This window comes from Magnolia sinica, chromosome 1 (assembly GCF_029962835.1).
Source record: "Magnolia sinica isolate HGM2019 chromosome 1, MsV1, whole genome shotgun sequence".
NCBI classification, from domain to species: domain Eukaryota; kingdom Viridiplantae; phylum Streptophyta; class Magnoliopsida; order Magnoliales; family Magnoliaceae; genus Magnolia; species Magnolia sinica.
The window spans coordinates 105283180-105294102 of NC_080573.1; the positions used below are offsets into that span (position 1 = coordinate 105283180).

The window sequence follows — 10923 nt, forward strand, 5'->3', positions numbered from 1 at the left end:
TGGGTGGTTCGGTTGGTGGATACAAGTACGATATATGGTTGGATGGTTGAGATATAAGTAAATAATTAGACGGTTAGGAGTCCAATTTGATGTATAGGTTAATGTACGGTTACTTTCATATCTAGCTTAGTGAAAGATGTGTTTTTTTTTTTTTTTGAAATAGATAAATAGATCATTGGGTTAATGGTCTAGATTAGTGATTTAATAAATTGAATTAAAATTTAAAAATGGATGGATGAATAGATGATCACATACCTTGTACGATGAATGAACGGGTGAGTTTAGTGTGTGATCCATAGCTAGATTTAAGCTAGTTAATGCATGAACGGATGATTTTAAGTGTACAAGTGAAGGGAGTGCACATAAACAAATGCATATATACAAACAAAAATAATACAATTTAATTCAGTGGTTTACACTAACAAATCAATCAATACATCCATGCATACATACCTCCACCCACACATCTTGTATAAATTGAAGGATGCAAGTATGCATGGATGTGTGGGTGGATGCATGTACGTTAAGATGAATGCATATGTATATACGTGTACATGTACCAAAATCTCGGGTCATTATGTTAATGGAGATTTGTCAGTGGTTTCGAAGTATCGTGGCTTCGTGGTTGAGGCGGCATACGTGCACAACGCACGTTGCTAATTATTATCAACATTGTATTTTTCTTTTCCTTTTTTGTAGGATGAATGGTTCAAATGGCTTTGGGTGTGGAATCATCTAATTGTCTAGCGAAGAAAATGGGAGAAGTGGGAGAGAGGTTCGGGATATCAGTTTAGTAGTGACACATGTCGTACATTATGTGTGTGTCCGTATTTTTCATTTCATTTTTTTTAAAAGATGGGTTAAAATGACAAGATCCATTGAATAAACGGTTCAGATCATGACTCTGGGCCCACTTTCCTGGTGGTATAGATGAGTCCAGGAGCCTTTTGTTGTGAATGGAGAAAGCGAAAGAGGAGAAAAAAACTCGGGAAGATTGGCTTCACAGTAACACACGTCACTTATAAAATATTTTATTTATTTATTTATTTTTACACAATGGGCCCCATAGTAGCATTGCAGGGAATCCATTCCGTTCATCTATTTTGCTTAATCATGCTAGGGCATGGATCTAAAAATGAAGGCAATCTGAAGTTACGGTGGGCCACACTAAAGGGATCAGTGGGGCTTAGTTCTCACAATTGAAATCCAAAAAAATGGGTTATTACATTTATTCCCATAAGCTAAAGATTTATATGTTAATGAGCAGTGGATATGATAAATGTTTTGGAGGACTGGATAAGCAGCATTACGTTGAAGTTGAGTTGTTTGGATTTTGGTTTAATTGATTGATCATTGATCATCCGCTTTGTAGTATCATTTACTATTTATAAATTTTTTGACGATGTCGTAAGAATAATCATTGCCTATTTGGCGAAATCATATACTACCAGCTGTGAGATAGCAATTGCCTTTATTCGTTTGTGCTTATCATTCGTTAAACACATCTTTATTAGAAAAATCAAAGACCTTGTCATAAATGATTTGTCCTCCATATATTTAGCGCATGCCATGCAAATTTCACTCTTGCCGCGTGGCTGCATCTGTATCGTTGAATCCAACGCTAACAAATCTTATCCAAACACATAGACAAGTGACAGTTAAGAAATTTAAGAAATTTGCATGCTAATTGATGAATAGTTGTGATTTTATGTGCCTGATGTCAATTAAAGGATTGTATATTTTTTTGCTCCAACTTCCCTTTTTCTTGCTTATGAGTAACCCATATGTGTGACTTGCACCTGTGTGGCTCACAACCTCTCTCCTCCTCCTTAGTGATCCAATCCGTTTATAACATGGGCCACAACTTGGATGCAGTGTAGATAATATTAAAACTCTTAAGGGTTGTTTGGATGAGAGTAAATGGAGATAAATGACATTTGAGATGTGTTTGAATGAAAGTAAATGCTTGGAATTGAAATAACTTGGAAGTAAATGGACTTCTAAATAAAATCTTCTTTCCGATATGGGATTTGGAAGTAAATGGGGTGAGATGCCATTTTGATCTCTTCTGAGAGTCGCACTAATGATTAAAGGTGCCGCTATGCACATGTCCACCATACACATGACACGCTGATGATACTTAAAAACAATCCAAATGGAATGATCTAAACTATCAAAAGGTTTGTCATTTAAATGAACGGTTAAAAACATGATAAGTTGCTTGTTTGTGATATTTACATTTGTAGTCAACTGAGGTTTAAAATTTTCTCATTTTTTACTAAAGTATATATTTCAATGGGTTTATTACAAATACTTTGTTAAATATCACACACACTCACACACACACAAATTTTGGAATATCATATACGTTATCAAGAATATATTAAAAAAAAATTCAAAGGCATTGCAATTCCTCCTCTTCACTCACATCTAAGTAAAATATTTGAATTTTAAATCCACTTCATTAACTTTCATCCAAACACAATTGGATAAAAGTTAATGAAGTAGATTTAATCATATTTCTTCACTTTTCGGTAGTCTGGAAAACCATCAATTTTGAACAATAGCTTCGAAAACTAATGGTTACCGGAAATGATGCCAATGTTGAGGTTAACATCCTCAAGTAGCAATAATTTCAACGTGGTGGATCATCATAAGTGTGGCAAATTACATTGATGGTCGAGATCGATGATTATACTATCCATGTGTCAAGTGTGCCCATAGCATATCGAGAGCATCTATATGCCTTGGACGGACAAGATCTTCTCCTCACCTCACAGAAACAGTTATAACTGACAATTTTCAATTCAGGTAGCAACGGTTGGGATTATTGAGAAATCCCATGGGATTGCAATCCCATGCCCGGCCAAACACGCCAAGGGTTGCAATCCCAAACCCCATTCGCCCGTCCAAACATGCCACTAGATTGGTGGATATAGCAATCCCTAGTGGTGTACACGAGTCGATTCGAGTCGAACTGGGTTCAACCCGGCCCGGCCCGGTCACCAGCCATACCCAGCCTGAACCCAGCCCAGCTCGGTCATCGGGCCAACATGTCCAGCCTGAATTCGGCCCGATGAGCAATCGGGCGAGGTCGGACCTGCTCCATCTACAAAGGGACGGATGACGTTCTCACTTCTCTGTCTCAAATGATTAGGATAAAAATTTAAGATATATATATATATATATATATATATATATATATATATATATATATATATATATATATATATATAAACGCCCGGGTTGGGAGGCCGAGTCGGGTTTCAGATCGAGTCGGGCCGAACTGGGACATGTTTGAACTCGGCCCAAACTCAGTTCCAGGTTGGGCCAAGTCAAGCGAGTTAACCTTGCTAGCCTGGTTTGTGTACAGCCCTAGCAATCCCATGGGATTGCATGCAATCCACTGATGCAGCCATTATGACCTTAAAAATGCCGCCATCCACCCTAATACAATCCAATCCCATGGGATTTGCCCATCCAAAGACGCCCTATGCGGTTTACTCCCAATTCATTTACCTCTAATTTCACTTCCCATTTACCTACATTTAGAAGCTTCCAAACAATCCCTTAAAATATAATATTACAACCATTTGATCAGCTAATTAATTTCACAGAGACGTTACCAGCCGACCGTAGAAAAGATATCACAACTAACGGACGGCCATTCTTTCCCTGCACGCCCACTTGATGGCCACCAAATAGATGGGTTGGATCATCCAGCCTATGTGCTTTTAAGATCACACTCCACGCTCATGATTTGAACAGTCTAGATTGAATTGCATGGATGGCCTTCGTAATGGTGCGCAGCTATTAGTTGCAGCAGTCCAGTGAGTAAGTGCTGTTAATGGGCCGGGCTTGGTCCGACAAATCAATGAACAGGCTCAACCCGAACACTTCAAAAACGGGCCGAAATCCACCCCAGCCCGGCCCGTTGAATACACTACTAGCGAGGTACCCGCGACGGATTTCAACTGCTTCCCGCACCCGAGGAGTTCCCGGAAAAACTTATTGCACGTGCTATATGGCACGTGTAATGAGCTGTGCTGGATAATGGAGCCAATCGAATCCCATCATTACACGTGCCTCCGTGGCTTGTGTGGAGATATCCATTCATCCGGTGGAGTCTAGCGTGGATATGCCCAGGGGACAAGGTTTGGCTAGCAGCGCTACCACCAGCCAGGTGGCTAGTAGTCGGTGCTATGTGGACCCTGCCATGATGTATGTGTTTTATCCATGCCGTCCATCCAGTTTGAAAGATAACTTTAGGACTTAATCACAAAAATGAGGTAGATATAATCAGGGGAAAATAGTAGTGATTGAATGTGCACCATTAATAACCTCTTAGGGCCCACTGTAATGGTTATTTGACATCTAACCTGTTGATTAGGTCATTCAGGCTTTGGATGAAGGGAAAAAATAGATATATCAGCGTGATCCAAAACTTTTGGCCCCAAGAAGTTTTAAACGGTGGGCGTTCAATCAACACTATGCGGTCCACTTGAGATTTTGATCAACCTCATTTTTGGGTTCATACCATAAAATGATCTGAAAGATGGGTGGATGGCGTGGATGAAACAAATGTATCATGGTGGGTCCCACAGAGCACCGACCACTAGCCATGGGCTCTCAGCAGGGTGAGTAGCCAATGCGTTTCCATGACCAGTCACAAAGTCAGGCCAGTCCATGCATTACCGTGCCACACGTGCAGGAAAAACTTCACAACACTCCATCTCCAACTTACAGATGTGGGCCATATGATAAGTGGACCAGATTGAATTTCGAACCAGTACACGTTTCCTGTGTTCTCTACCAGATGAATGGTTCAGATCTCGCGTGCGCTCCTATGGCGGGCGTACGTAAGTGGATAGCACGTGTTCGTTTCGAGAGGACTTACGGATAGGATCGCTCGATGGAAATATGTGGTCGAGATCTCCTAACCTAAAACCCTCTATAATATTAGGGCTTCGAAGCAGAGTAGCCGATCCTCTCCGTAAAAGCAAACCCTAGAGAGGTAGCAAGAGAGGCGATTCTCTCAGCAATGGGTGAGAATCATACCCCCTCTCTCAATCGCGATTTCTATCACATCTGATTTTCCATCATTTTCATTTCCTCGCATTTCATCTCTGACATTTTTCTCTACGAATGATATCTGGTTTTAGGGTTTTTCAAAAACGTTTTTGTTAGGGTTTTAGGATAAGGTTGTAATTTTGGAAAACCTGTGGTGGCATTTAGGGGCATACAAGTACGTGTCGGAGCTATGGAGGAAGAAGCAATCGGACGTGATGCGGTTCTTGCAGAGGGTCCGGTGCTGGGAGTATCGCCAGCTCCCGTCGATCGTGCGCGTCACGCACCCGACGCGTCCCGATAAGGCTCGCCGCTTGGGATACAAGGCCAAGCAGGTATATTGCTTTCTCAAACGCAAGCTGTTCGATTTTGTTCTTGTTTTCTATTCAGTTTCTTGATTACTGTTTTATGAATTATCCGGTCTTAAGATCTGCATTTCATTGCATCCCACTACAGCAATCTTCCCCTACTTGAGGCGAGTCTTGATGAGCCAGGGCAAAGTAGGGGCCATTTATGTTATTTTTCCATAAGTAAAAAAAATCTGCTTTTCATTGATTTAATTGTAGAATTTATCAATTCGTGAGTATATGGTTATTATCAGTGGAGGAATGCGCACAGTCATTTTTTTCTTCTTATGTTATATTTCATTATGAGGCTACAAAGTCATTATGTAGTTGGGTTATCCTTGTTAGATGCAAATACAAATTTGGGTGGAGTTAGTATTTAGTTGGTTTTTTCTTGTTAGTGGATAATCTCTGTTACTATTGGATGTTGATATGGAAGATGTGCAAATATCATGAATAAGAGTATTGATATGGTGGGTGTACAATTCAACTAATTGGATATTGATGCAGAAGTGGAGGTTTTCTAGTTTTGGCACATACATTCATGCACATGTACATTCATGCACTTGTAATATGGTCAGTAAGGTCTCTGTTTTTGCGGTACCTTGATGCAACCAAACAACCATATAAGCCAGTTGGCCAAAGATACGAAGAATCCAATCGTTCAGATTGTCTTGATTGACGATCTCAATCAGATCCATGGTTTGATGATAAATGTGGCGAGAATAACAGTTAGATTGCATTGTGAGGCTGGGGGAATTAATCGACCGGTGATCAAATTCATGGCATTTGTAGTTTTGGGGGTTATACATAGCTGTTGGTGATTTAATATTATCATTTTTGTATTTTCTTCATTCTTTTGGTGGGCCACTTTTCTGGCATCATTTGGTGCCAGAATGACGCAAATTGGTCATGTTTGATAGTCTAGTGAGTACGGCTGCTACTAAGGCTGGATCAACCTGATACTGATTGACCCAATTCTGAGTTTAGTTTGGGTTGTCAAGGTCCTCGGGTTAGGTTAGGTTTGGAAAATGCCAACCGGATTTCAAATTAGGTTGCGTTCGGGTTAGGTAGGGTTGGGAGTATCAGTTGGGTTGGGTCGGATGAGCATATGAGAATTCAGGTTAGGCACCTCAGGTTTTAATTCTAGTTGGGCTAGGTCAAGGTGTGGCTTGGGTCTTCTTGCGGTCTGGTCTGGCTAGGATTGACCCTAACCCAAACCCAACCAGCCCGAGGTGCACCATCTAATATTGACTCAGCTTTTAAGCAAGCCCAAGATCTTGCAATTCTAATCCCATTTGGGTGAGTTATGGCCAAGTTACAGAAGGCTCATATGGTTTTAATGAATTTCAAGGGCATCTTTATCTTTGTCTTTTCATAGAGAAGGGTTTTCTTTCTTTTGTTTTAAGCGGATATGTGAAACAATATGATAGATTGGAAATAATAGTTCTTGGAGTTTTTAGTATTTATTTACTATAGAAGAAGATTTGAGAAGGGGCTTTTGTGATTTCTAGTTTTTGATTAGAGGATTATTGGTGTTCTCAATTGTGTTTTCTTTTCTTTTGTTCATTGGCATCCCCTTTGGGATTGCATTAATCATGTAAGTCTGGAGCCTAGCCCATTGAAACCACTACCTTGTCATTAGAGCCTCTTGAAAGACATTGGCGCAAAGTTGAGGATGTTTTTCTGCCTATCGTGGTGAACCATCCGTCTACTGCTCATACTATGCTAAGTGGTCAAAGGGATCTGTAACTTATTCTTTGCTCACTCAAGCTGAATTCAATGACAGGTGATTATACAAAAACTATTAGTTCCTAAGAGTCTAATGAATGACTAAAGGTAGAGTGATGAAATAGATACCAAGTAGTCAAAGGGATCTGGAATTCATTCTTTGCTCACTCAAACTGAATTCAATGGCACTTGTTGCAATTATACAAAAACTATCAGTTCCTAACAGTCTAATGAATGACTAAAGGCTCTGAGTGATGAAATAGATTTGGTTGGGAAGAATCGATTTTGGGAACTTTATTCAAGGAAAAATAAGTCACAGGTTCCAAATGGGTCTTGAAACGGAAATTTAAATTAGATGGTTTTGTAGATAAGTTTAAAAGCTAATTCTCCCTAGAAATAAGGGACAAGACTATGATTCTCTTTGGCATGCATCATAGTACTATGTGGATGGTGATGCATGGATATTTTATGATGATTAAACCTGTGAATCGTGATGATTACGGATATATGGTTTTCTTATAAGTGACACTACCTGTCCAATAAGCATGTCTGGATAATGCAAACCATTTAATACTGGATACTTTCTCACATCATGATGTTTGGGAGATGTGAGTGCAATTTTTCGGTTACGCTTCATCTTTGGTTGCTTCAACAGTTTGCATGGTCGGGATTGTCTTTCAACAATGACTCCTGTATTTTTTATTTTTTATTAAAATTTTTTTTTTTGAGTGCATGTGTATACCTTCATACTCAACCAGCTCATCCTTTTCCTCTCCACCTATCAAGTTTGATTTTTGGTCTTCAGCTCTAGGTAGTCAATAATGGTAACAGTGACCGTAACAGCCACTGCCATTGCCGTTATGATACAGGCTGTAATGGCTGTTATGAATTCTTCTTCTTCTTTTGGAAAAGAGCCTACATCGGCCTGTAATGGACTGTTACTGGCTTCTTTTTTTTTCATAAAGTGTAACAGTTACCACTGTTACAATTATGTAACGATCATTACATATCAGTTTTTGAATACCTTGGCCAAGGTATTCAATAACAGAAATGGTCACCGTAACAGCCAGCCTTATGGCTGTAACAATTCAGGCCATAATGGCTGATACGACCTGTAAAAGTGATTTTTTTAAAGGAAGGAAACCTATCAGCCCTCATTGCCCATCGCACGCCTGTTATGGACTTATTTATTTATTTACTTATAGAATGGTGTTACGACCCTTTATCATGTAACCAGTCGCACCATTACTGTTATGTGACTACTGTTTCAGTTGTTATGTAACCATTTTTGAATACCATGTTTTTTGGCTATCCTTTTGTTGGCCCGAGTACCCCAGGGTCACAATCCCGCTCTTTTTTTTTTCTTTTTTTTTTTTTGTTTGTTTGTCGGTTTGTTCATTCACTTGGTTTTAATTGAATTTGTAATCTTTTGAAAAAAGTGCATCCTCAGTGGCTAATATTAGAATCATTGTAGCGATCTTGATGAGGAAGGAATATTACAACTTGGTGGTAGCTGACCTCTTATTTCTAAATCATAACCACTGCTATTTGTTACTTATCAAACTGCCTTCTAATTCAGAATATATTGAGGCACACTTGATTAAATGCTCTATGTTCTTTTGATGCAAGTGTATTCATGTGGAATAAATTATAAAAAATAAGACTGATATTTTTTTTTTCTAAGTTAACAAAACCCTTTGTATTTGTAATTCTAATGATTCTAAAGTAAAACTTTTTTGATCCTAGGTGTTTGAGGTCTCTACTTCATTTGGCATTTCCTTGTATGTTCCCTTTTTCCAAGCAATGAAATTATTTTGCCTATCTGGAAAAAGAACCTTAAAGCATTCTGAACTTATCTACGATGTATATTGGTATGTGTTAAAGAAAAGAATGAAACCTTTTTGTATCAATAGGAAACGATTACAAGTATTCTGTCCGGTTATGTTGTTGGAGGTTAGTTCTCTAATTCTTCGGTATGTTTGTAGGCAATGGCACAGTTTCTGTTATTTGTCAATCTTGGTGGAGCCTGTTTATTTCCTTTTTTCATCGTGCATTGAGGTCATATGATGATTGTTTGGGTCCATCTTATAAGATTCTTTTGTGGGTGCTGGTATGACTGCTTTGTGTGAGTTGGTTCAGCTAGGGTGTCAAGGAGGCTGTTGATGTGACTACTGGTCCCGGTTTTCCCTTTCTTAGGAACTTTATCCTGTGCTGGTACCTTATTGGTTGTGGTGAAAGAGTAAGAAGCCTAGAGCTTGAGTGTGATGTTTTGTCCCTTGACATTTGAAAATTTGTGGTGGGTGTTTCATGTTTGTCTTGTTGTAATTTTATTTCTAGTAAAATAGTAATTGCCCATTGAATCATCCATATCTGAACTGCTATGTGAATCATATGGTCCATCTCTCTCTCTCTCTCTCTCTCTCTCTCTCTCTCTCTCTCTCTCTCTCCATATATATGTATATATATAGACACACACACATCTATAGGATTATATATATATTTATTTATTTATATAGACACACACACACACACATCTATAGGATTATTGAATTGTTAGCTTGTATCTGACCAAACTTCTGGATTGTGGAGTTGCATGTTCCAGAGTTGCATTCATAATTCAGAAAATTCGGAACCGTTGTTCCTCTATATAGAGATCTTGCTTATGCATTGACAATCATTTCCTTTTGTTTGCTCAAATCAGTGCGGTTGTTGGAACGTGGATGTTTAAAATTTACGAGCCCTTTGGTTTCTAATCCATGAATTTTCCAGGGATACGTTGTCTATCGCGTCCGTGTTAGGCGTGGTGGTCGGAAGAGGCCTGTTCCCAAGGGTATTGTTTATGGTAAGCCCAAAAACCAAGGTATCACCCAACTGAAGTTCCAACGCAACAAGAGATCAGTGGCAGAAGAACGAGCTGGTCGAAAATTGGGAGGACTGAAGGTTCTCAACTCCTACTGGCTAAATGAGGTAAGAACAATTTACAACCCACACCTATACTCAGTGCACACCTCTCCTGCCAACCAGAGATCACTGGATTGGCATCCAAGATGGGGTTTTTGGAAATCTCATTTTGAAGTATGTGCTGGCTTCCTGTCTGCCACTGGCAGAAGATGGCCCATTTTGAAATTGATTGTTGAATGGGCATCGACTCGTGGGTTTTTTTTTAATCCTGCAGGACTCAACCTACAAGTACTATGAGATCATCCTGGTTGATGCGGCTCACAATGCAATCCGGAATGATCCCAGGATCAACTGGATCTGCAACCCAGTACACAAGCACAGGGAGCTGCGTGGGCTTACCTCTGCCGGAAAGAAATACAGGGGCCTCCGTGGGAAGGGCCACTTGCACCACAAGGCGCGGCCATCCCGAAGGGCGACCTGGAAGAGGAACAACACCCTGTCCCTCCGCCGTTACCGCTGATTTCAGTGATGTTGCTTGTCTTTTGTTATATTTGCGCTCAGATTTTAGTTACTGTTATTCCTTCTGTTACAAAGATTTTGGTGGAGAAAATTTTACCTGAGTGGGGCTTGATCTTAGAGCACTGGAATGCGTCTCATCCAGTTATTAGACTTTCATGCGCTGCGTTTTGATTTAGTTTGATGTTTTTCACTGTTATGATTTTCTTGTTACCTTATGAGATCATTGCTTTCTTCTGCAACCTTGTTGAACAAAGCAGTTTAAGTGCTATGCATGAAACATCATTTGGTATTTGAAACCTACTGGATACATTTGAATCTATCATTTAGTTTCAGTTCTATTGGCCCTCCATCAGGAGGCCGG

General features: G+C 39.6%; 1 protein-coding gene across 1 annotated transcript; it reads left to right on the top strand.

Moving 5' to 3' along the window:
* Positions 1 to 4889: 4889 nt before the first annotated feature.
* Positions 4890 to 10716, top strand: LOC131253129 (large ribosomal subunit protein eL15y). The gene is made up of 4 exons (XM_058253965.1): positions 4890 to 5045; positions 5236 to 5402; positions 9912 to 10109; positions 10318 to 10716. The coding sequence occupies exons 1-4, from the start codon at positions 5042 to 5044 to the stop codon at positions 10561 to 10563; spliced, it is 615 nt and encodes a 204-aa protein (XP_058109948.1). The 5' UTR covers positions 4890 to 5041; the 3' UTR covers positions 10564 to 10716.
* Positions 10717 to 10923: the final 207 nt, after the last annotated feature.